Source organism: Ornithodoros turicata, chromosome 3 (assembly GCF_037126465.1).
Source record: "Ornithodoros turicata isolate Travis chromosome 3, ASM3712646v1, whole genome shotgun sequence".
NCBI lineage: Eukaryota > Metazoa > Arthropoda > Arachnida > Ixodida > Argasidae > Ornithodoros > Ornithodoros turicata.
Genome location: NC_088203.1, coordinates 31,542,264 through 31,569,497, shown reverse-complemented (window position 1 = coordinate 31,569,497; position 27,234 = coordinate 31,542,264). Strand labels below are relative to the sequence as shown.

Genomic DNA, 27,234 nt, shown 5'->3' with positions numbered 1-27,234 from the left:
AAATTTCCATGTATCAGGGAGAAACACTTGTGTCAGCCGAAACAAGCGCTGTTTTTTCGTCGTGCAGGTGTTCATGTGTGAAATGCAAACCGACGCTTACTACGGTTTTTTCTGCCGAGAGGTAGAGAATGCGTGTGAAAAACAGAAAGACAATTGCACCACAACTAACGAATATTTCGAAATACTGTGCCTTGGCACCGAAGTACTGCAAGTGTCTTTTACATGAATCCGAGAAACCGAAGAGCATGGCAGCATACGCGGCAGCGACGTGTAGTTACGCGCTACTTGAACGGCAAACTACAGGTTGTCCCGTCCATTTTAGTCCAAGTGCCAACTGAATTAGCCCAGGTGCCATCTGAAATAATCCAAGCGCCATTCAATTTAATCTGTGCGCCATCTGAAAGAATCCAGATGCTATTCAATTTAATCCCGGTGCCATCTGAATTAATCCATGGTGTTTCTAAGCACTATAACCGTGTGTTCACACGCATACATCTTTGTAGAGTATTTTAGTGGAAGAAAAAGTAAAAAAGAATCTGCTGATGAAACTGAAGTTGTGCCGTGTCTTATGTGGAACATTCGCACAACGCTGAGATAGGGAGCTGGAGCGGAAGTGTAGCAAACGACGGCACTGGCGCTGTCATCTGCTACACAATATCTTCTGCCTGATGTGTTGGATATTCCGTGCAGTTAGAATAGCCACAACTAACACTGCAGACGACACCACTGGTGCTGTCGTCTGCTACAGAATACCTTCTGACTGAACTGCAGGGTATTCCGCGCGGTTAGCAGAACGCGAAAAGGCATGATGGTCATAGCAGACGACACTGTTCCTGTCGTCTGCGAAGGAATATCTTGTGACTCTGCCGTAGGATATTCTCTGCGGTTTGAAGGGCACGGAAAGATATTCCGTAGCAGACGACAGGACCAATGGTGTCATCTTCTATGTGAGTCGTGCATTTTGTGCTCTTCTAACCGCGTGGAATATCCTGCAGTTCAGTGAGAAGACGTTCTGTAGCAGACGACAGCACCAGTGGTGTCGTCTGCTATGGGAGTCATGCCTTTTGCTGCTCTTCTAACAGTGTGGAATATCCTGCAGCTCAGCCAGAAGATATTCCATAGCAGACGACATGACCAATGGTGTCGTCTGCTATGCTTCTGCTTAACACTCGATATCTCGGCGCCGTGCGAACGCTCAGCATAGGACGCAGCAGAATTCAAGTCCTGTCAGCAGCATTTTACTTTTCCTTCCACAACATGTCTGTAGAATATTCTGCGGGGATGTCCCTCGTGCGAGTACACGGTTACAGTGCTTAAAAGCACCATGGATTAATTCAGATGGCACCCGGATTAAATTGAATGGCACTCGGATAATTTCAGATGGCATCTGGACTAATTGGATGGCACTTGGACTAAAATGGACGGGAAAACCTGTAGACGGAAAACCCTTATTTCTGCAGGAAATTCCGTTATGTCACCTGTCGACCATTCATAAGAAGGATATGGGGTGCTCCGAAAAAATACAATAGGAAGTTCCCCACTGGATCTCGATCTGCGTCGTGCATGCTATTAGGGATGCTTTCCCATCAGTGCGCAGACTTGTAGAAATGTTGATGTCAGCAAATTTTCGTTTCTTCCTTGTTGCAAGTTTTTCTCATTGCTTTTTCTTTGCTGTCACAGCATATGGTAATTATTAGTTTGTTCCTGGAGGGTTAAGTAACCTGGGGGCATGTCTGTATTTAGAGATTATACTCATGTCTTGTATATATGAAGGGTAAATAGGATAACTTTCATCAGTGTCATTCAGCTGAACTGTGTTCATAACCTTTTAATATACTTCTTATTCACCACGTTTCCAAATGCCAATTAATATTTGAACCAAGATTGGGATATAACACTTGATTAACTCTGTTTTGTTATAAGGAAACTGATTCATTATCACATCACCAACTAACATTTGTAAAGAAGGACTTGAGGGCTGACTTCAAGTATAACCAACCCTTGATCTGGGTTCAAAGTTAACCATGCAGCATTGGTGTGCATAGTACTCCAAAATGGCTAAATGATTTAGTGCATAAGTTCTCTGTTAATTGAGATGTACTTTTGTAAAGTACTTTTGACAGCCCTGCAAATTGAAACTGGCTTCAGGGTACACGACAAATGCATCGTAACATTTAATTGAAATATAATATAAAAGCAAAGGCAACATTTTGTCACAACTCAAACTATATCTTTCTTTTTTATTGTCCAGAGTTTTAGGAAACAGAGCAGGACCTCTTGCCGTCTGATGTTTTGACGTACTTGATAAAGTTGTAAAACCTGCAACAAAATAAACAAGAGAAGTATAAGCAGTTTTGTCTTTCCCTTTTGAATTTAACAAGCAAGCTTTTGTATTCTCTGTTGATGAAAATATTACAGGAACAATAATGCTGCAGATAGATCCAACAATGACGTGTCATCTTGACGAAGATAAGAACTTTTCTTCACGCCTGCTAAGCGAGACAAAAGAAATGTACAATGAAGGTTGTAGAAAAACAGCAAATCTCCGTCGACTAAAATTTTATATATGTGGACGCTACCACATCGTGTAGTTTCCATCCAAAAGTAGGACTAGGCAAGGTTGTTTTTGTTAAGTTGTCGGCATGTTGATGTGCTATACCAGCTACAGCATATCAATATAGATGAGGGGCGAACACAGTACACAGCGTGATGGCTGCAAACTATCAATTGAAGATTAATTCAACAGAACAAGAAACCGAAAGCATAAGTAGAAAAAGGCAGTGCCCATGCAATGTAGGACCACATTAGCCTCTGAGAAGGTAGGATTGGGAGAGCAATAAAGAGAAATGACCGTTGTGTCCGAGACAGGGGAAATCTGCAAATTTAGGACCAATGTGATGCAGCCTTGCATGGCTCACTGCAGCTGTGACACGCTTTGAACAATTCCAGTAATGGATCTTCAAAGGCAATTAACTTCCGCTGTTTCACTGGGCATTCAAGTGCAGAGGATGCATCTCTAGAAAATTAATTAGCGTTCCTTAGTCATAACTATACCTCAACAAGAAGTATTCCTCTATACCCTTCAAAGAAGCTAGTATATATAGTTCTCATCGGTTTCTTCTCCTACTGTAGACGTCATACTAATGTCTGTCTGCAACACGTAACAGGTCTAGTGCTTCCATCTGTGGACTTTGCATACCTGCTTTCAGCTATTTCTGTCATGTCAACTTGAGTGCCTGGATCACACACACACGAAGCAGTCTGGCACCACTTCAACACTGGAAGGCCCCTGAAATCAAATTTGTTGATGTTGACAATGCTCAGTACGGGACAAGTAGGATAACATAAGTTAAATGGAATTGCTATATTATAATTTATACATGTGTGACACCTGTACATACCTAAGAGGTTGTGTGGAACTCGTCACCCCGGTGAAGCAAAATACTCGTTACTGAACGGCAGTTTGCTTTGGACGTCTTCGCAATTCGCCTTCTACGTCATCTTCGTAGTCATCGGCAGCAAAATGAGCCCAGCACACACGACACGACTGCTGTATCTAATAGCAGAGTGCTTCGAACCACATTCGTTTTCGCGCACTCTCCTGTGGAATCTTGTTGTTGGAAACGCCCATCGTCGAAGATGAACGAAGACGATCTTTGCATCCCCGAACACCAAAACTACGCCAGGCATATGTAGGTCTCTCGAATACATGACACAGCAGCCACAGACATGTCATTCACTTCCATTTTCTGCTTCGCGCGACCAGCATGACCACCCACGACGTAGACAATAAACCACAATAAACGTGATAATACAGACGGCCTTGCAGATGGCGCCGCGGATCGTAGCTCGCGGCGAAGTGGCTGAATGCTTTATTGACGCTTTATTAATGTAGAAACTATGGAAGTGAGCGTCATTTTTAAAATGTCGTTTAGCTGTAAGATCCTGTGGGTCAACTTTGTTCTCTACAAAATTAGCTCTCACGTGGTAAGGATTGACCATTCCCTGGGAGCCCTGGACCGGAAACCGCCGAAACCCAAGTTGCTCTTTTTCGCCGTTCGTTGGCAGCACCGTCCGTGTTCCGGCAATCTTCAAAATATTTATACGTAAAAAATATGCCGAATTGAGAAGTAATGCTTTCTGTGTGTTATCAAACAGTGATGTTGTGCACGATAGTGGGCAAAAATATGGGGGTTATTTTTCACTTTACAGTCCCTTTAAGTGAGACCGAACTTGAGATCGGCAACTGGCGAGCGGAAACTACGTCATACGCTCAACCGTCCAATATACCATGAAGGATTGATGTACTCCGTACAACTCGGATGTCGGAGGGGGCTGCTTCTATGACACTGGAGATAGTTTACTTCTCGTGGTCGTCGTCTTCTGCCTCTTGTCCAGTCGCGTCAAACTATATGTATAGGAGGTATATGGCCAAATATTTACTGTATCGCGAATCTGTGCACTGTGTTCGCGTAGCACCATTTGATCTGCGAAAGGCATATAAGCCAGGGAAAGGTAACGGAATCTTTTTCGTTTCCGTTGCCACCTCTGTTACTGGCCTTTATTTGTTTCTGTTCGGTTGCCACCATTGTTGCTTTCGTTTCCGTTACGTTTCCGTTTCGGTTTTCACTACCGCCCCACCTCCAGCTTTTTGTTTTCCTTCTTTCTTCTTTCATAAAAAGACCATTGAGACTGTGACAAAACTTAATCCCTCTACGTTCTGAAGTTTATTTTGAGCACTCTAGGGATGCGACAACGATTATTCAAAATACACATATAGGTCCGTGGTTTCTGTGAACAGCTAGTATGAACATGGTTTCCAGGAATCTCACTCACGCTTGCAACTTCCAGGTCACCATTAGCGTATAAGAACTATGCTTCTTCTATTTACTGTATACCACTTACTTATATGCTCCAGTTTGATAGTCCATTTTAGTAGTTCTTCAGTTAAATTTAGTTTGCTTCATTGAGGTTTATTTCGTAAATTTATCTACATGATATGGTGAAGAATTGCAATAAATCGGGTCCTGCTGTACACGAATTATTACCGTAAATGATTGTCGTTTCCGTTTCTGTTTCATGTATTCTAACTCTGGGATATCCGTTTCCGTTTCTGTGACAGTTATCTGCGATATTTCCGGTACAATACCGTTTCTGTTACCGTTTCTGTTACCTTTCCCTGATATAAGCATATGGCTTTTCAAAATGGTGACAGATTCTGTCGTCTGCGTCTTATTCACTGGGCGAGTTGATACAACTGCGTGAAGGTTTGCACACAGATATTTCAGTACCTTCACCAGATTGTATAGTACTTCTGTTCAACAAAATGGAGACCAAGCTTCGTGTGCTCCGTTGTTTTGCATGCCGGAGACTACTACACGTCCTTTGTATCTCTTCGCTTTCTCTCAGCGGTTGAACGGTGGTGAAACGGCACCCAAATTGGGCAGACGGAAGGTTACAACTGGTACGTGAGGTTCAAAAACGAATGGATGTCATTTGGTCAAATATTTCCAATTTGACAACAAACGCAGCGAAACGCAATGTACCAGTTATACTAGCTGTTGCTAGTTTCGTTGTCAATAATTCATTTTAAACACATGTTGGTATTATGCACATGATGCTACATATTTAAAGCGTGAAAGTTGACTGTACGAAATCTTTGCTGGCCTGGCTTCTCAGATGTGCAGCATGCACTTCTCAATGCATTATGCAAGGCACCACCTAAAACACCAAGAGGCAAAGCAGGCATAATGCTGCACTGCACAAATAGTGTTTGCTTTTTGTTCTTTCGTACGTCGTAGTGAACATATTACGAACCCACTTGTTTCATACAGGTAAAATTGCTCCACCACCAGCAGAATAATTATCACAGATGTGCTTATTGTTTTCTTATTTCTTTGTATGTGCATTTGTGAACTATCTAACCTCAAGAAAGCATGTCAAAGACCCGGGGGACCTCAAGAAGCGCACAAGTGTAATGCGCACATACATTAGCCAAAAAAATCAGTGATCTGCCGCGACGAAAAAAAACATAAGTAAAAATATATATTGTGCCAAACAACATTGTCTTTGAAGCTTCTTCCACACTTTTTTAAACATATTTTTACACTGAGATATTTCGGTGTGTGTGACGACTGTGCTATTCTTCTCATCAGACTAGCAATCATTTCTTAGTGGGCAATTCATAAGGGCTGCTTAGGTTTAAAACCACCATTACTGTTGCCATGTCGGACCACCCGGGCTGGTGGCGCGCAATGTCACCAGGGGCTGGTGGCGCTCAGTGCCACCAGGGGCTGGTGGTGCGCAGTGCCACCAGGGGCTGGTGGCACATCAGACCACCAGGCTTCCATAGCACACCAGACCACCAGTCCTGGTGCGCCACCAGGATATTTTTTCGATAGGGTAGCTACATGCGAGCGGCAGAACAAGAAGCTATAGGCGTCTGTATCCAAAGCAGAGCAGCCATTCTCAGGTTAAAAACGCATTTGAGCATCGTAGCTACCTGTCTCAAAATCTGAGAACGCTACACGAGAACGTGCTCAGGCGCGATCTCGTCTTTGCTGTCAAATTTCATTTATGCAACCGCCTCAGACGCTGAGTACGAGCTTGAGATCGATCTCAAACTATGCAAACGACCCCAGGAGTCAAAGTTCTACATCAAAATGAAACGCTTGTGATCAAACAATGTTCCTTCACTATTCCATTGTAGCAGTGATCGTTATTGCTGTGCTCCGTGCACATAATAACTGGCCTACACAAGGATATGCCCTTCCCTCATTTTTCTCTATGCAATCAAGCGTGCTTCCATACATCTTGACGACGTAATTCCAAGAGATCAACGAATGAAGCGGAATGAGAGACACCGTGGTATTGAAAAGTGCAAGGGACGAGTACGACAGTCCGTGTGGTGCCCCATGCAGCAAACGCAAACACTGAACCCCTTGTGATGTGCTGTATTGGTCAAGAGACGGGTCTGCTGGCAAAATGCCACCGTGGGTGTTTGGGCCGTCGGGCCGGGCCCGCATGGGTAATTCAAAGCAAGCCTGGGTCTGGGCCTAATAATGCGGCTCGTGCAGTGCTTTAGGCCCGAGTAGTTCCTCCATGACTCAATGCAATGGCTCCTATATCTGTAATGCCTGTCAAGTCAGCGGGCTCCCCGTTCTCCGTGTATGTCCGCGTTAGTATGCGGGGTCTCCGTCTGGTGGCGCCAAATCCCTAGGATACGCATACGCACCGAGCAGACATGCACAAGATACTCAAAAATGTATTTAAGATAAGATAATAAATACTAACGTTAGAATGTAATTAAGATAGAGTATAAATACGTGAAAATTAAAATAATTAAGATAGAGTATAAAATACTTCAAAACGTATTTGAAATACAATTAAGATACTATTTATCCTTGAACGCAAAATGTCACCGGTCACTGGTCAATGCGGCAAGTCCCCGCTATGTCACATGAATCACCTAAACCCCGAGCACTACGCTAGCCGCCGCTGTGTGATAGCAGTCATCTAAACAAAAGTCCCAAAAAGATGACAAAGAGATACGACATAACTCCACTAAGTATATGTGACCCAGAACAAAGCAAACTTCTAGCAGGTCCCTGCTCTACTAGGCCGGAATTCGGCGTCACCGCGTCAGGGCACACATAATAGAACCCTCACTGGCCAAGGATTAGTACACACGGTGCACGATCTCTAAATGGAGACTTCCAAGAAGGGCCAATGTCCGGGTCTAGAGTCGCTATCCGGGTCAAGTCCGAGGGACTCAGGATATTTCCACTGAACAAGCAAGATAATGGAAAGACGAGACACAGAAAGTTTGAGAGGGAGATCCGAAATACAGGGTTAGTCTAGCAAACGTTACACATTTTGGTCGCATCTTAAAAATACAAGACTGGGTTTGTCCAACACCAAACTTTGCAGACTGGTAGCCATTGGTCTGAAGTTTTGTTGGAATTTTTCGTGAGCATTATGGTCCCGTAGAAGAAAAATTAAGAAACAAGCAAAATCTCACTCTGTGCATTTTCTATGGCCCTATCTCACTCAAAAGCCGCCATTTTCTGCTGTGTGCGCTTCACTTTCATTTCACCACACACAGGTGTCACCAGTATACAGAACGAGAGGATTGGTGCATAACGTCAGAATCGGCATGTCACATTGTTGTAGGCAGCGCTACCTGTGTGAAGTGATGTGAACGTGAAGCAGACACAAGAAAAAAAATGGCGGTGTTTGTGTGGGATAGGCCATTGAAAATGCATGGGGCGAGATTTTGCTTGATTTTTAATTTTCTTTCTACATGACCGTAGTGCTTACAAAAAAATTCGAATGAAACTTCAGATAAATGGCTATCAGTCTGCAAAGTTTGGGATGGGCCAAATCTAGTCTTCTATTTTTACAGTGCGGTCGAAATGTGTAACGTTTGCTAGAATAACCCTGTTGAGTAATTAGAGTATTGAGTAGAAAATACCATAAAATGTATTTTAAATAGAGTACAAATACACAAAACAAAAAGTATTGAGTAGAGTACCAAAATATCGCAAATTGTATTTAATATACAGTACTTTAAATACAATACTCCAAATACGTACAAGTTTGGCACCGAGTGATAAAAACGCAGCAGCTGTAGCTGCAGCAGCCGTTCGCAAGCAGAATTTATCCTCGCGTTGCGAGGAGAAGCCCTTCAATTCGAAAAATTTCGAAAACATTCGAAACAATTCGAAAAACGACGGACCGATAGCAAACCACAGTTCTCGCGATCCTTAGGGAGCCTCCATGGGTTGCTGCGGCTTCTCCGCTTTACAGGGAGGAGACACCTTTTAACCGTGCCAACGCCGCCTTTCCTCCTCGCCCTCGCGCGGAGCGCGCATTTTGACTCCCAACTTGCTACGCACTGCCGATTGCCCGCTGTGCATTTTGCGCGTTCGAGCGGCCATCCGGCACATGTATTGCATTTCTTCTGTATCTTAGCGTCATTGTATTTTTTGGGAACAAATATCGCAACTCATCCGTCTGGAATTTCAAATCCAGCGAGCAACAAACGTGTCAGAACTGCCTCTATTACTGCTGAAACCTGTCGTTCCGCGAGTCCATGTGTGCTTGCGTCTTGAAAAAGATTATTGCACTCTTTACAAACCTCGGGTAATACTATTGTTCCGTCCCATTTTTCCTGCGTGTACCGCGTTCGGGTCACAGTTCTTTTGCATCGGACTTTACGCATGAAAGTGCTCCTTCTTTCTTTTCTTTACTTATTTGAGAACCACTGCTAGGGCTCAGATAATCTCCGTATTGCTGGTATGAGGTCGTTGATTTGTCGGCCAAAGAGGTCGCGAACCAGCGTTCGCTCTTGTTTGAGCAGTTCTTGCTTGATTGAGCAAATACATTCGGTTGGCGGACGAAGACCAGCGTGCGTGGAGATCTGCAGGGCGCGTTGCTCGCATGATACGTCGTGCAGAAAAATGCCAGGGTGCTGTGTTCCCAAGTGTGCCAATCACTCTCGGAAAGGTGCGCGTTTGTATCGCTTCCCAGCATCAAAAAAGCGGAAAGATGTTTGGCTCGCGCAAGTAAAGAGAGCAGAATGGGAACCAACAAGGAGCTCGTACGTGTGCGAGGTATAAGCAAGCAGCTTTGCAGCGTGCAGTGTGTACCGTGTATTCCGGTAGATCAGTGGTTATTTACGTTAAATTTCAGAAACACTTCGAGCCCGACGCCTTTGAGCAGAGTAGGCTAGACGGGAGGAGGAAGCTCAGACAGGATGCTGTGCCAACCTTGTTTGACTTTCGGCGTGAGTACCTGTGTGGAACCCATTGCATGCTTTTTGACTGACTCTCGTTGGTTATAGGCATGATCTCACATACAGCTGCCGTTCCATTTCAGCTATGCCGCTGAGGCGTAAGCCACCGCGTAAGAGACAAACAACGGAACCAACAATTGGCGACGACACATGCCCCAAAGGAAGCCAACAGGAATCAATGGATCAGTCTCCGGACGTTACCATGGGTCCTTCAAGCCGGAACAATTTTGCCGAGGAAAACCCTGTGCAGCAGAACATCACAGTGAGCTTGGATAATGCAAGCAATGAAAGCAGGGAGGCGGTCCCACCGTCAGCCTGTGCCCCAGCCAAAGGTGACGACTTCGAATCTGCGGAACTAAGAAAACTTCTCCATGATGCCCTGAGGCAAAATGAAGACCAGAAGTCGAAGCACGTGGCTTCTCAAAACACAGTCAAGAAACTTCGAAGAAGGGTAGCAGCTTTAGAAGAGCAGTTGCAGCGACTCCTAAACATGCCCTTCCTTAATGAAGATCAGAAGAAGGCGGCTCATCGAACACATAACAAGGGCAACACATGGTCAGTGGAAACAATTAAGCAGGCTCTGCAAATCAAATTCAGCTGTGGAACTACAGGTTATGAAGTGCTGCTCTCGCTTCGGTACCCTCTACCGTCTAACCACACTCTGATTCGGCGACTGCAGAACATCGCATTCTTGCCTGGAATTTTGCACGAAGTTTTCAAGATTCTCGAAAGTAAGGTGAAGAGCATGAGCGATATTGAAAGGGACTGTGTCCTTTTTCTTGACGAGATGAAGATAACCGAGGGCTTCGATCACGACCGTTCCCAGGATGTCTTGCTCGGAGCAGTAACTATGCCACATCAGCCTGAGAAACTTGCAAAGAACGCGTTGGTATTCATGCTTGGAGGCCTGAATAGCAGATGGAAACAAGTTATAGCGTACCACTTCACCGGAGCGTCAATTGATGGACAGGTGCTGAAAGATCAGACTTTTGAAATTATTCGATTGTGCTCAGAGATTGGTTTCAAGGTGCTTGTGGTGACTAGCGACATGGGCAGCGCCAACAGATCCATGTGGAGGTATCTGGGATTTTCAAGCCACCGAGACTCAAACACTGTCGATTCCGTCCCTCACCCTTATTTTGCCAACCGGGAGTTATTCTTCATGCCGGACCCGTCTCATGTGCTGAAAAATATCAAGGCCCAGCTTCTGACACATCGCAGTTTCACACTTGGAGAAGAAACAAAAAAAGCAAACAACTTGCCCAGTAACATTGTGACTGTGGAACACGTCCAAGCTGTCCTAGACTACGACCGAAGCAATGAGTTGAAGATTGCCCCTGCACTTTCTGATATGTTCTGAATATGTTCACATCAGTGATGGCCACTTCACGAAAATGAAGGTCGGAATAGCCGTGAGGCTCTTTCGTGAGGCACCGCCAGCCATCCGATACTTGATTGAAAAAGATGTCCTTCCTGTGACAGCTGAGACAACGGCATGGTTCATGGAGCTAATTGCAAATTGGTTCAAGTTTATGGCGTCAAGGCACCGAGATCTGGCTCTGAGCTACGCGAATCCTGACAAGTATGCAATGGCTCTCGACGTCCTCAAACTGACAAGTAACACCATTCGTGACATGAAGATGGGCGCGACACTCCATGGAAGCCAGCTCAGGCCGGTGTTATTATATCGACAGATGTTGTACTGAAGTTGCACGAAGAGGCCCTGAAGGTGCATGGCTACGAATTCTTTTTAATCGGACGTTTGAGCCAAGACTGCCTGGAGAACCTCTTTTCAGTAGTCAGGCTCAAAAAACCTGTACCAACCGCATACGACGTCAAGCATGCCTTGAAACTGATTTCTGTCTGCCAGTTCCTGCACACCCCGCGGACTGGCAACTACAACATCGACGACAGCGATTACCTCGCAGATCTGCTGAGCAATCAAGTTGAAAAAATCTCCGACGAAAGGGATGAAGACAGCGACCTGGAGGAGGTATTTATCGAAGAGGTAACTGGTGCCGAGTGCGATATCCTGTCACATATCGGCGGGTTTGTTGTGAAAAGTGCCCTGAAGTCGACGAGGTTATGCCAATCATGCAACGCCGGATTATGTGCAGAATCTCCGGAAAGCCACAACAAGCTCACTGAGCTTCGTGAACACGTACGTGGTGCAATGAATCTTCGGTATATTTCGGGTAGCGTAGCACATGTGAAGAGGCATTCAGAGCGATTTCTGCTTCGAAACGCATTTATGCGATGCGCTCACCTTTCAAGACTGTGTCGACTTTTATTCATAATAACGTGGACAATAATCTTCCAGCTTGTGACCAACACAAAGAAGAACTATATCATGTAATCGTGGGCAAATTTGTAAAACTGCGATTGAGGGTGCACTTGCGACAGGAGCATGTCGGTAAAACAACGTCGTTTTCAAGCAAAACGGCAGCAGGCGTTGAACTTGAATGAGACGTTTTAATAAAATCTGCTTTCAGTTAACATATTTCTGTTGTCTGTACACATTCCCATGTTTACTATTGTAATTCGTTGGCCGAGACACTACTGCGTGTGCAGGTGCAGTGACGAGTTTAGACGAACGTTACAAAGCATCAACAACATATTTTACAACCCATGACCAGCTCTACTAGCATATATGACAGTTTTACTACACTAGTATCCTTCATTCCACTTTTACCCTCCTCCTGTAGCGAAAAATCGAGAAAAACGCAACCCCGCCGCTGACGCCCAATGCGATGTGGGAGTCAAAATGCAGGCGCTCGTAGCAGACGACGGAGTTGTCGCCTCCCTGAAAAGGGGACGCACATGGAGGCTCCCTAGCGACCCTGGGGAACTAGCGCCACCGCTGCATAAAGGGGGCCGCGAGAGAGGAGGAACAGGAAAGGGGCGCTGGAGTACGGAGCGATCGTCTTGCCAGGCATTACAGATATAGGAGGCATTGCTCAGTGCGGCCCACGGACACGAATGACTTTGGCACCCCTGGTGTATGATTTCAGAATGTATAGTTTCGGATTATTAAAAGGTGGCTGTTGGATGACTGCGGTCTAGCGCTGTCGTTTGCCCATGTTCTGAATCCAAACGGGGCCAAGACACTACAGTCTTCATTCGGTTTTCTTTCATAAACTTTATGAAAGAAAATGTCAAAATGATTCGGCACAGGATTGTAATAACTCTGGTCCTGCAGTACTCGAATTATTACCGTAAATAATTTTCGTTTCCGTTTCAGGTATCCTGAGTGTACCATATCCGTTTCCGCTTGTGTTACCGTTACCTACTATATTTACGGTGTAATACCCGTTTCCGTTTACCTTTCCCTCCCAGACCGCTCTCCGGCTCAGATATGGCCAAGGTCGTGTCGTTTCTGCGCTAGAGGAGCATAAATTATATATTTATTTCAGTATATATAAGTATATAGCTAAGCATTTAAGTCTATATCTATATATACTCCTCTAGCGCAGAAACGACACGACCTTGGCCATATCTTGCGTAGTTCTGTTTTGGGCTCAGTTTCATAGCAAAATTTGGGAATTTATATCTCAAAGTACGTTCGCTTCTCAATGTGTTTAATCAAGGTGTCATCCGCGAAAACAAAATTTCTGCAGCCGTAATAGTTTTTATAAATAAAATTGAAAAAGAACAACCAGTATAGGCCAGGTGTTTCACGAAGGTACCCTTGTTGGATAATTTGTAAATAGGTGGCGCTATAGAAGAGCTTTCTTTTCAATGAGCATCTCCGAGACATTGACAAAGAACTGAGCAGTGAGCGACCCGTTTGCATACACTTACTAAATAATAAATAATAAATAATCATCAATTAAATTTTACTTCGGACGCTCTCCGGACCTACAGCCAAAAATGTTCCAGAAAAAAAAAACGCGTCGGCACTTGGTGGTTTTTAGTGGTTTCGGTTTACCATATTTCTTGCGCGGAATAGCGAACAAATCCGTTCTTTTGCACAGATATCCGACTGCCAATTATGTGTTCATCCGCCTGATCCACACACGGGGGTGACTGATCTTTTCGAGCTTATATAGTTTTTTTCAACAGCAGTTTACGAATTACTCAGGCGTGGGACCTTTGTGGGGCTCCCGATATACAGTGAAGGTTGCTCTCATGCAGGTCGCTGTGGACAACAGACTTCCGAAATCGTCGATTTCCAGAACCTTGTTAGTCACAGTCATCGTTTGAAATTTTGCAGGGAGCTTCAAACAAAGCGTAACCTGTTGCAACAGAGCCTTTCAGAGAGGGGAAGCCATCCCGGGCGCCTTCCCCAGAGTGGACACCAATCAACAGTGGTACCGGAAGCTCACTCAGGTTGGCAAATAAAACGAGCAACGTCCATCGTGCAGATAACTCTGTAATGATACGCCACCGATCAACTACAGGCTTCGCTTGGAACTCTTATGTAGAGCTTTGAAGTGCAGGACATTTATTCCAAAGAGTGCACAGCTAAAGATGGAGTCTTCACGTTCACCCCAGGCAGAAGCTGACTTCGGGACGACTTTGCGTTTAGGAATATCGGTGTGGGAGTTCGCTCGCACTGTGCATGCATCTGCTATGGCAGCGCAAGTTGGAGAGATTCACAGCAAAATGTGCCTTTATTCGTACTTATTTCTAATTGTTAATAGTTTGGTACGCAAGCATGAAGCTCTCCTGATACACACACTAAGGGTTTACTCTTCTTGGTACCTATAGGGCCGTGCTACGTAGACATCTTGAAAGTAGCCACTGCCACATCTGCAGCTGTGGTTATGAGTCGTAATAGTATGTTGCACACTGTGAGCTTCTCTCTTGTTTGGGTGAAAGTACTTTTCCGATGGGAACATAATAGATGGGCGCTTCTACTTCACTGACTGGATACCGTTCTTCACCAGGGGGAGAGGCTGCGTTGGATAACATCTTGGCCCCATATGACTGTTCAGAGACCATTTGGGAACACTGTCGCTGATGACTTGGTGAACCATGATCCACGATCTGGTAGCTGCCAAATTCATTTCTTGAACTGAAATGTTCCACACGGGGACTTTCTGCAGCGACGTCCTTCAAAAGTGAGAGAGAAATACGTTATTTCACTTCAGCTACCACACAAGAAACCGAAGGACTCTGTCACGCCGGAGTCCAGCTGTACGACATTCAACACGTTATGACGCTGGGCGCGAAGCATCAAGTGATACAGCCGACAGTGAGCCGTGCTCAGTAATGGTAGAAACCATAAGCGGCACCCATGTGGCTGCTATTTTAAGCTGTCCTGCACGTCCACAAAAAAAGAAAAAAAGAAAAAGAAGTAACTTACGGCTTTTACTCTATTTTCACTCCCCCTCCCCGCCATCATCTATACTCCCTCTTTATTCCTGTATTTGCCAAGTAACCCACCTCACTGCAAGTTGTTACTCCCCCTCCCTGTCCAAAATTTTAACAACTGACAAGTGACATCGCCCTACTCCTGGAACGGAGACTTTTGAGTTATAAACTCGTGTAGTACTGTGCACACCCAAAAGTTGCATCGACTTTGCTGTGTATGCAGGGTTTTTCTTTTTTTCTTTTTTTTATCCTTTAAAGAGATTCTACAAAAAAAAAGCCACGACAGCAACATACAGGGTGGGTGCAGATAAAGTAACCCCACATTTTCGCACATAACGCGTTCGCTACATACCGTACGAACTTCCGGCGGCGCATGATGGTGCATTTATGCGGTGCAAAAAAAATCGTGGTATCCAAATTTTGCGCAATAAAATCGTTAGCAACGCGAACTTCGCTCCGTGTATTTCCAATGGGACATGGCAGTGGCGCACAGTTGCATCGCCCTACCGCTGGGGGTGCCACTCACGCAGAAACAAAACGAAGCATGGTACGCCTAGCTTTACCTAGACGTAACTGTGCCGTGACCGTCATATTGACTTCTGCTTTGGAAAATCGGGATGCACGGAGAGCAACGTTTGCATGGATAACTCTTTTGTTACGTAGTTTGGTTACTACGATTTTATTGTTTGTTTTCTTCCGAGAAATGCGTTATCCCGCGCCACCGGAAGTTTATGCGGTAAGCAGGGAACGCCATACGTGCAAAAATGTGGGGCCACTTTATCTGCACCCACCCTGTATATGTCGTTTTTGCGCTTGAGTTATACGGCCAGACGGACACCCTATAGAAGAGAGTAATGCAACTTCAAGACGACTAATTACCCAAAAATTCATTAAGTAACTATTTAAGCAGGAAATTTCAGGCAAAAGCGAAATAGCAGAACCAGGAGACAATCCTCTTTGAAAGCTATCTTTCAAAATCCAGAAAAGAGCGCGTGCCGTGCAATATCCATAGCTGCATCGGTACGCAAATGGGACGAAACCAAACAGCGCGCCTCAGGAGTGCGTCACTTTCGCCGACGTCGGTTTGCCGGGGCAGGAAAGCTGTTTATGAGGCATCGCCTACATCGCTCCAAATGGCGTGGCCCTCTGACCTGGAATGAGCACTGTGCTCCCTGCGTTACCTGTCACCGTGGTTTCGGTTTTGGGTCATTGGCATATTCGCCTCGAGATCGAACGGCGTCGGCGCGCTGCGGAGAAACGATGAACTATACCGTAGTGTGGATAGCTTCCTCGCGTCGTCTGCTTTTACACGTTTATTTTCCGCGTTCAGTACAGTACGTGGGGCATTGGGGGAACCGAACAGTATCGTACCATCGCGGCACAGGTGATCTTACACAAGAATTACCGAAAAGAATCATCAACTCCGAATATCGGCCGGCGTATTATCCACACTATAAAGGTGAAGGTGTCGCCCCCAAACAAAATTCGGGGTGGTTCGCCGCAAAATTCGGGGATGGATATTTTAACGCATATGCGTTCCAGGATTTTTGCGTATGCCAGGGTTTTTTTAAACTTAGAATGGCTTTTAACGAGGATAGTCTCTCCCATTCTGCTATCTCGCTTTTGCGTGAAATCCCCTAATTAAAGAATTAATTAACGAGTTCTACGTAACTAGCCATCTTGTAGTTGCATATGTTCCTCGAGAGTATGCCCGCCTGGTCGTATAACCCAAATGCAAAACCGATGATGATGGTGATGATGGCGAAAAACATAGTGGGGAGAGATTGAATTCGTTACACGACAAATTCGGTTACTAGAGCCCCCATAAATAGACCCCCCCCCCCCCCACAAAAAAGGAGGAAAGAAAAACGCCATCTATGCCGTTCCCATAGCTTTTTCATCAAAAAAGTCTGTCAAGTATAAAGATAAACTCCCTGTATATTAGGTTTGCACTAAGGGTCTTGTTGATCAGGTTCCTGCTGCCTTCAGGCTCCCGGCGCTTTCCGCGTACCATGGAGTTCAGAGGCTCCTGATATGGAAGCTCCTCACAGAGAATAGTTCTGTGAGGCTACCCAAATTCTAGAAGAAGATGTACCGCACACCCTTCCCTCTTCTATCAGCCATCACCCTTCCTATCACTTTTCACACACACCTTTTCCTACGCCCTGGGTGCACCGAGGATCAAACATGTACTAGGATGCAGTCACTAAGCTTCTGTACCGACTTTCTTACGTGCACGTACGGGTGTACAGAGTCAGGGATGTCATGAACGATTCCAAAAGAGGTGTTGAGGCACCGCATGAACCCGTTTCATGGCGTAAGCATACCTATACCTACACCTAATGTCATGAGTATACTACATGAAAATGGAGTAAAATGGAACTCCCTCCTGGAGGGTGTAAATTTTACTCCAATAGGGAGTGTTCTCCGGGACAAAGTATTACTCAAATTCCTGATATGAAATGTTCAACAGATATGAAAAGGGAGCGCACTCCACTAGCCAACAGCAATGCATGTTTATGTAAAACGGTTGCAAACGTAGAGACGGCAAAAACATCCGAATGGCGCGGCTTGCGCACGTTGTTGGCAAATGCTTCCAGAGCGCGGTTGCCAATGCGTAGAGATTCAGGATCACAATCTGTGCCCGCAAATAACAGTGTGACCTGATAGAGATGACAGCATACGACCTCTTTAGTTGATATTCGTTTCTTTTTCTTAGGCCTTTCGCGTGTCTTTTGTTGACTGAGTAGCCAACAGGACCTGACTAGCCAAAGCACGTGACTAGCCAAAATACTTGACGGGGATGTGTCCCGGTGTGCCGCCACCTACTGGGCACGCATTGCACCGTAGCACGACCTGGCCTTTCGGTTTCACATCGCGAGTCAGCTATACTGTCACCGGCAGCGCAACGGACAATGTCTTGCCACCGGAAATCGAGCCACAAGTCAGCCAAGTGATGAACCGGTCCGATGTATTTTTTCCATTAAGATTTTTCTTTCGAATGCTGCGAGATTCGCTCCAATTCATCGTGATAATTCGAAGTACTGCTCCTTGAGACAATTACCATGAGCGACGCCACAGTCAGCGGCGTAGCTAGAAAAATATTTTGGGATGGGTTCTATGGGGACTTTACATGGAAAAGGAGGACTTTCCCTCGGTCCCCTCTCCCAAATGCACTACCAACGGTACACTTTAGCCCCCCCCCCCCCCCCTGACTACGCCAGTTGCCACAGTGGTTGGTATATGACGTTCATTTTGTCCATCTGGGCGTCGTTTGGCGTGTGCGGAAACTTCAGCACACGACACCACGTATCCCTCGCGGAGGACGTCTATATGCCAGGTCCCACGCGCGTGCAATACTTAACTGGTACCTTGCCATCCAATCGCTGGCGCCCTCATAAAAACCGTAGCAACAAAAGCAACCGGGAAGATAATACAGCCACTCCCGGTACCGGCTACCCCCAAGTGGTGTAAGAGGTCTGCGCCGATGGTTTTTTTGGTGGACTGCCGAGGCCTCAGAAACCCAGGGGAAAGCACGGCGCAAGCCGAGGTTCAGGATAACGGAATACTGGCGAAAACGTGGATTACGGTGGCAACAGGGGATTTCAGCTTGTCTTCTCGAGATGCAGCTATCAAATTGATTTCCGTACGGAAACCACTGTCTATGAGGAAACGGTGAGATGATGTCGAGTTATGAACGTAGAAAATGCGACCGGGAATGCGGGGTAGTAGGGGAAACATTCGCCGCCTCAAGCGACCTGCGTAGGCGTTTCCAGGACAGGAACAAGGTGTCTTGCGACTGCAGGTTTGAGCGCCTAGAGAACAGTGGTACCAGAAGAAAGGTATGGATTGGGGTGAGCGGGCGATGGAGATAGGCGAAATGAGCGAGTAGACGTTGAACGAGGGAGAACGTGCCGCGACGTGGAGCGCGTAAGGTGGGCAAGGAATGACGGAGACCATCAAGTCAGCCGAGCCCCAAAGGACTGCTCGAAGGGCCGCGGGATTGCTGTCGGCGTTCAGGGAACGAGACAAGATTGTCTGTACCGAAGAAACAGTAGCTGGCCGAGATGAGGACTTTACACTCGAGTATACGTTTATGACCTAAGTCAGAGGCTCTTCGACTTCCATTATTTTGCCAGCATCAAGGACGGATAAGTTGAGAAAAGTTGTCCCGTTGATGGACAGGTTGATTGGTGTCGCCAAAATCATCTGTGCGGTATGTGGGAGACGCTGAAGGTACAGCTCATCGAGAAACGCTTCATCGAAAGTATAGAGGCACGGTCACCAATCAGATGCTGCAGACACCCGTAAGAACTGGGTGGGTCGCCCGTCTCCGAGGTTTCGGCGTAAAGGTTTCGGTGTCCGCTGTATATTTGCCGACTTGTATGTCGGCGACTTCGGGTGACGTTGGATGGAGACGTTGGACTGGAACTTCGTGGTCTGAGCGGAGACGCTGGCCACCTGAAACGGACACTCAACTGGAAGAGCCATACCGTGGGGTTCGCTGACCAGAAGGGCGGAAGACGAGCGGCGAAATGGCTGATATGTGACGTAGAAGGGTGTATCGTAAAGGTCGTGGTAGCAAGACAAGCAGCCGAGAAAAAAATGAAACGCAACCACATACGGCATGGAGCTCGTGCTTTCGGTACTGCGCAGGTAGCATACGCACAGCGCAGCGGCGCAGACCAGGCGCCACAAGTGAACCTCGTCACCCGACTGCTGCAGTGGTTGAGGAAATGTTGCAGGGAACACCACACGTGCAAACCCAAGCAAGCTGTTCTCCATTCGAAAGGGCTCAACGCCCACCAGTCGTGACAATGCTTCAAAGCAGTGTCGTTAGTGGCGTCGGAACTATTTTTCCACTGGGGGAGCGGAAAAAACGCAAACATCATCATCATCATCATCATTTATTTTCCTTGAGGGCTCTTGCAGGCAATACAGGGGTGGTACACAAACTGAAAACGTGCTCCCGGAAAATTACGACATGTGCATACTTGTACAGCAGACCTAAACTAACATTGCAGAAGTAATGTGTATGAATATGTCAGTGAGAAGATAATGTTAATGTAATTACAAACATAATTTACATATCTGGGGAAGCCTTGCTACCTCATCTGTAAATGAGGGGGAGCCGTCGCTCCCCCTGCTCCCCCTGTTCCAGCGCCCCTGAGTGTCGTCATCGTGGGCACTGTTGTACCCCCCTTAGAATTATATACTAGCTCCGCCCTAGACCACCTAGATTCCTAGATACTTAGATACCTTAGATACTAGACCACCAGCATTCTGGGGCACACGTTAAGAGCCACAAACACGTTTGACTCCACCATTAGGTAGGGCGAATACCTGATCTAGGTGCGTAGCATGTAGACTTTGTTCCCTTTTGCTCATTGCGCCGGCGGTGGTAGCTGCAATAGCAAGCGCAATGGTGACGAGAATGCACGTGCACCCAACTACCAGAGCGTGTCCACTGATGGCTTCAACGGCGGCCATCACACATCCTCGCTGGTAGACATGCCTACTCAACCAGTCATCAGTAGAGTTCTGGGTCCCACTTCCGCAAAAGCGACCCACACTGCGCAGATACACAATTCAATCTTTCAACCAACCTGCTACAAACTGAGGACACACTATCATATTCATGACCCAACAACACAAGGCAGTCCTATGGATATCTGATATGTGTCCGAAACCGGACATCATGTGGATAATGCGTTTCGTCCGTAGCATGCACGCTCGCTCACAGGTACATGTGGGAGAAACTAGGAGTCCGCAGAGACGTCCGACGGACACCTACAGAGACAATGAACGGACCATGGAAAGATGTTTTATGGATAGTGCTATTCTAGTTGCTTTGGGTGTTTATATGAAGGATATTTATTTATTTGTTTATTTATGTGAGCACTTCAAGTGCCCGCAAGGCCATTACATAGAAGTTATAAATTATACGTAGAATTATAAAATTATACATAGAATAAATAAATTTGAGCAGCAGTGTAGGAGAAGGGAATCAAGGACACCCCTGTATAATTTTAGAATTATAATTAGCCTGGCTTGTTGGCAAGATACCATACCTGGGTAGTAATGTCATTACTGTAATGAAATTACAGTAATAAATTACATTTTCTAGTAATTTGTAAGGTAATGCATTATTTTTGATATTATGTAATTTTTAATTTAATTTAATTACATTTTGGCAGTAATTTTAATGACATTACTCATTACTCTTTACAAAAGAATCGACTGTGTGTTCTCTGCTGGCACTTGGCAAAAAGAGAGTTGCCGACTGGTGAGTTAAAAGAATTCCAACGCCCACTATGAACGGTGACGCACTCAATCGTCAACGAATCGGCACAGAATAAAGTATGTCGTGTTTTTACAACGTAGTGTTGTCTGAAAATGAACTTCCACATCCTCAATATCATTACGATTAAACTCGCAGTAATGACTTTGTAATGTCATTACTTTTTCGTAGTACGTAATTGTAATATAATTTCATTACATTTGAATTGCAGTAATGAGTAATGTAATTTAATTAAATTCTAACTGGAGTAATGAGTAATGTAATTTAATTACATTTTAGTAGTAATTTACCCAGGTATGCAAGATACGTATAATTAATGTAGTCACACGGACACAAAGACAGTTTAGGTTCAGATTTCTTCTGTTGCCTTGTCTGACTGAACTTACTTGACAGGTGGTATTCTAATACATCTTATATTTTTGCAGGAATTTTCAAACCCACAGATACTTTCCTGAGAGCCCATTGTGAGACAATAATAACAGCTTTTACTGAATGTTGCTAGGACTGATAAGTAACCAAATTGGTTGTAATCGTTTGACAAATCTTGCTTGCGGCCGGCCATGGCGGTGCGCAGCACGCACAGACTACAACGTGCTGTATATCTCACATTCCCAGGGATATCCATACTGGATATCATACGAATAGTGTGTCTTCAGCTGCGCTGGATATCTGAGGGATATCCATCGGACGTACGAATCCGATCACGGATGTTAGGACATTATTCGTACATCCAGAGGATTTTCGGTGTTGTTGCGGATGTGACTTACTGGAGTGGGTTAACTAGTGTTAGAAAGACGTTGCATATTTCACCGCATTCGAAGCAATTAGTGCATGAGAAAAGGGGCCCAACCAAAACCTGCTAACATGGCGAAATGAGATGGTCGCCGCACCGCATCATGCGTACCTTGCAGCCTCGCGGTCTTTGCAACAGGAAGGCGGCACCGTACAGCGAAGCGCACTTGGATTATCAGCAGAGCAACGGTATTGTTCGCTCTGCTCCCAGTCGCGGTACGCCTGCGTACTGATTCCGCAGCAGTGTAGCCTGGACTGGAGAGAGTCCAACCAGTAGTCCCAGTCAGGGTTAGTGCCGTAGTTATGCAGTATATCCGCAGTTAGCAACCTACAATGACAACCACCGTTCAACCACACGAGAGGGGACACAATGAAGATTGTGCAGTTAACATGCGTAGATACGACGAAGTTTGACTAGTTTTGGAAGTCCCTACGACTGTGCCCAGGATCTAGTCGTGTGTAGTGATAAGATGCAGGATCATAAGATTGAGAATGAATGCGACGACTTCCATGTGCCTCTCCGCGCGTGAACACCACGGACCGATCGGGAGACTGCGTGCGGTGTGCACAGTATGAATTACTGGGTACCCCCTACAACGGATGCAACGTGATATTGACATCGCTGTAACGAAAAACAATGAATGCAAAATGTTCACGACGGCAACAAGGCTTCATTTAGCTGGTAGAAAATATAGACAAAAACAGCGAACAGACTTACACCTATATAGTGTTGGAATCCGGGATATCCCGAAATAGAGAGACTTTCTAAATACATCGCCGGATTTTGGGGCTCGAGGAGGGGAATATATTGCCAACCCATTGGCGCAGTCGCAACGCAGAACTATGGAACAATGAGCTGTTCAAAGTCTAGTACTGATTTGAATTATCTACAATATCTTGTCCTTAGATGCTTCTCGAGCACCCTAGTGTACGGATATTTCCTTCAGTCGGAGGGGTCATTAGAATTTCAAGGTTGATCAGAAAAATAAAGTACATATCAACTTCCTCCGCAAGTATAAGGCGATTCAACCACAGCATGTGGTCTCACTTCTTGCGCACCGAAAGTGGCCTGGAAGCTAAGCTTAGAGCAGAAGGCTGAAAACTGAAAATACTGAAAATTCTTTGGGCTTCAACGAAACATCTTTGCAAACATCTTACAACACAACGTGAACAATTCCATTGGCGAATGGTCCAGCTGGAGTTCTGAAAGACAGCCAACACTTTTGTTCAACGTTATGAAGCCGAGGTATTCACTCCGGTTGCTTACCATATTCTAATACTTCAGTTATTCAGATTTGCGAGTTGAAGCTTAGTTTCGTCCTCGGTGCCAGTATAAAAAGAATCGATGGGTTCTACGCGTGACGACTGAAAATAAAACTAAGCCACTTCTTTAAAAAGGTCTCATCAGTTTTCTACAAAAAGCGTCACATAATAAAAAGAATGGAAAGCATTAAGCCATGACTAGAGTTCGGCTTTTTAGGCACTAACAGGGGGCGCTCCTGACCGCATAGGACGCTGTATGCCAATCATCATCCCGGACGATATCAATCTCTGTCCCGATTAGCTGATAAAGTTGGCCCGCGGCCTTTTCATGTATCAACTTTTCTTCCAATCTGAAGATAAAGTGATATTCTGCGGGTTGGTTGTGACGAAGAGCGCTACGGGGGCGTTAATGTCTAAAACTGCGCTCTCTTGTCATGACGAACGTTTTGATTGAAACACACGCACACAGGAATGTAAGGGGCTTCAAAGACTGTGTGCTCGCTGTCTCGAATTTATCTATCTCGGGATCCAGAATACACAACACACCCTTCTACCACGTACTAGAGCGTGTACAGAATGTTTCACCTTACATGAAAACAAAAATCGTGTTAAAAAATCTACTTCTCTGAACACCATGCATGAAGTCAATGCTATTTACCTCAGTGGAGATTTCGCCATGACTTCTGAGCACTTTTATCAAGTCGCGAGAATTTAATTTTTCCCAACTGACCTCCGGAATTTGCCAAGTCAACCTCACGTGTCTTTCTTCTTTTTTTTTACTGAGATAAAGCGCACGTCGGATTGCCCCATTGCATTGCAATATAGATTCCCTAGTGCTGTGGTAATACGCAAACAAATGCGAAAATGGTAATAGCTATAGAACATGCGAAAAAAAAGTCGTTTCGAGGCGCGCAAGTAGACCTCTCCCTGTTTGTAAACAAATGGCGTCATAGTGTTCGACAGCGTCACCAATTTGGTAGAGTTCAACTACGCTCCAAGCCAGGGGCAGGCTCCAACAGCTCCCCATAGAGCCCATAATTCACGCAACACTAGGCACACGACCAATGAGAGTGCAACGTTGTAGAAATTGCGCAAAGCCAGTGGGCCATTCAGGAGCCTTAACTTTGGCTGAGCTTTTGGCCGGTTGTGGCTACCAGCGACTTCTACCGGATTTCACGCCTCCTGCCGTTACCCGATATTCAAAATAACTGAAGCTTCTTTTGGCTAAAAGAACCATTTATTTGACACAAAGCACTTATTCAAAGACCTGATGCATGGGTGCACTGTGAATACAAAGTCCACAGCGTTGCTGACGCACTGTAACTAAGTTCGAACTTGAAGCAAAACGAACACAGCCCTCGAAATCCGACACGGCCCGAGTGTGTTCTTCACTTTGCAACCGCTCCAACCCACGAAGCATTCCAGTTCCGGAGTAGATAGACTGTTCGTGGGATAATAGTCGTGTCCAGGAACAGCACAACACACGATGAACCACATCGACGCATGAATAAACCAGCGAACACTTCTACAAACTGTTCTGCCGATTGACATCACTGAAACACGGAACCCTAGAGGACGCCGTGCCGGTCGATTTTATGATGAGCATCTTCTTTCGTTGCTTGCAGAGCGGAAGGCACTTGTGTGGCACGTAATCTTAATTCTGTCTTTGTTGTCAGCCCTCAAAACCCAACGGCGCCCGAACGCGTTCTTCACTCTCCAACCGCTTCAACCCACGAAGCATTCCAGTTCTGTAGTTGATAGACTGTACGTGGGATAACAGTAGGAAGAGCACAACACGGGTAGAATCAAAACTGTTCTGCCGACTGACATCACCGAAACAGGGAACACAAGAGGACGGACGCCATGCCGGCCGATGCGAGCTATTTCGAAACTATGCTGAAACTGTTGAAACAGCCGCCGGGACGCTGCACGCACATGCGCGCGTAAAAAAATGCGATTTCAAAACATTGTCGACCAATCGGAGCGCGCACACAGTCTAGGCCAATGAGCTTGCAACGTTGTAGATTGGCTTAGTGGTACATACTCTACAGCCTCGGTTACCAGAGGAGCACTGCTAGGGGCGCACAAGGTCGCGGCCTTCGATCCTACTTTTCATTCAATAGGAGGCAGCGAACAAGTGTCCATTTGTAGAACCCAGCCCTCCCCTTCCGATTTGTTTGTGTTTCAGTCTGTCTGCCAACGTCATGATGACGTTCCTCGGGTAGGGGTCTGTCGGTCGAGCTCGGCATTGCGGTAATCCAAGATATGACGGGAGAAAGACAGTCACGCTCCCCATCCAGTTTCCTTCTCACTCTTCCTTCAGATAACTTTGCAGTGCAACCATGCTGACGTTATCAGTAGAAGCTTCGATAATAAGGGATAGTGGAAGGGCAGGCACATGACTTCCTCATATCGCTTCTTTTGGAGATCTGAGGGCGCCTGGCAATTTACGCGCCTCGAAACGACGGTTTTGGATTTTTTTTTTTCCGGCTATTACCGTTGTAGTAGTGAATGCGTTTTACAATAGAATGGGATAATTCCGGCGTGCGCTTTCTGTTTCTTACGAAAAAAAAACAACGGGATGTTGACTTAGCAAATTTCGAAGTTCAGTTGGGAAAATTCAATATCTCGCGAATTAAATCTGATTAAAGCGCTCAGAGGTCATGGCAAAGTCTCCACCGAGATTAAAAAAAACAGTTGACCCCACAGTGTTCAGACAAGTAGATTTTTTTAACACATACATTTTTTTAAACGTAAGGTGAGACACACTGTATCAGTGACACGCAAAACGACGCGCTTTCATTTGTGCTGAATCTCCTACCTGTTAAAGAGTGGGTTGCCAAGGTACGGCACCACAGCAACTGTTGTGGCGATCATTAACGCTACGGCCGTGATAGTGGCCACGCATACCGAGTGCAGCCTCAGGTGAACCCAGTCCATCCGGACCACTGCCACGAAACCGTGGGTAAATACGACGAACAACGATGTGCCAGACATCACCATCCACAGCTCAACGTTAACTGCGACCCGACCAAGTAGTGTGCTGCTCGTGGTTACGTCCTGGTAATAGATCCGAGACTACATTTCGTGTGAACAGTATAGGCTCGGTTATTTGCAGTATACCTTGGCGCCGATGGGGCCCCGCTCCGAGTAGGCGAAGAGGCCAAGGAAGCCGAGAGTTCCAGTCAGTAACATTCCGGTGCAGTTGAAGAGCAGAAGGAAAGGCCGAGAAATATCGGGGAACCTATTGGGGAGACGCTGCAGGAGGAATGCCGTGCTGCCGTTCAACATGTTCTTTTCGCGAAGAAAGCGCTGGTTATCCCAGCCAATGGTTCCGTGTATATAGCGTGAACAAACCAGGAAACCTGCCAAGGTGGCAATACGACTGATAGGTCATATGCACGCGGCACGTTCTGCTTACATATGGTGGCGAAGTCGCCGAAAACCAGTCCATACCCACCGAGATCGACATATGAAGAAGACGAGGTGAAGTAGTACTACAGTCGCTACAGTAGTGCGTTGCGTCTGCAGCGAGCGTATAGCGAGCGTAGCACCGGCGGGGGGGCACTGCTAACGGCAGCAGCTGCTTGTTTTGCCATTAGGCCATTCGAAAAAGTTCCAGAGAGCAGCGCGTGTGCGGAAAATGCTGTTCAAAAGGGCAGCGGTTTGCTATCGTCTCCGATCGTCGTCGTACTAGTGTATGCACAGGTTCAGTCCGAGTAATTATTACAAACGAACTTTTATTTAGTAGATGTTACAACATGGC

At 45.9% G+C, this 27,234-nt stretch overlaps 1 protein-coding gene across 2 annotated transcripts; it reads right to left on the bottom strand.

Moving 5' to 3' along the window:
* Positions 1–14,253: 14,253 nt before the first annotated feature.
* Positions 14,254–26,870, bottom strand: LOC135390154 (tetraspanin-33-like). 2 transcript variants are annotated; one of them, XM_064620140.1, is made up of 5 exons: positions 26,592–26,870; positions 26,290–26,546; positions 22,318–22,533; positions 20,456–20,684; positions 14,254–14,851 (listed from the first exon to the last, which is right to left on the bottom strand). In XM_064620140.1, exons 1-5 carry the CDS (start codon positions 26,757–26,759, stop codon positions 14,561–14,563), a joined length of 1,161 nt encoding a protein of 386 aa, XP_064476210.1. In that variant the 5' UTR covers positions 26,760–26,870; the 3' UTR covers positions 14,254–14,560. The 2 variants fall into 2 exon arrangements, with proteins under 2 accessions (XP_064476210.1, XP_064476211.1); XM_064620141.1 differs by having other exon boundaries at positions 26,290–26,528.
* Between the last annotated feature and the right edge of the window lie 364 nt (positions 26,871–27,234).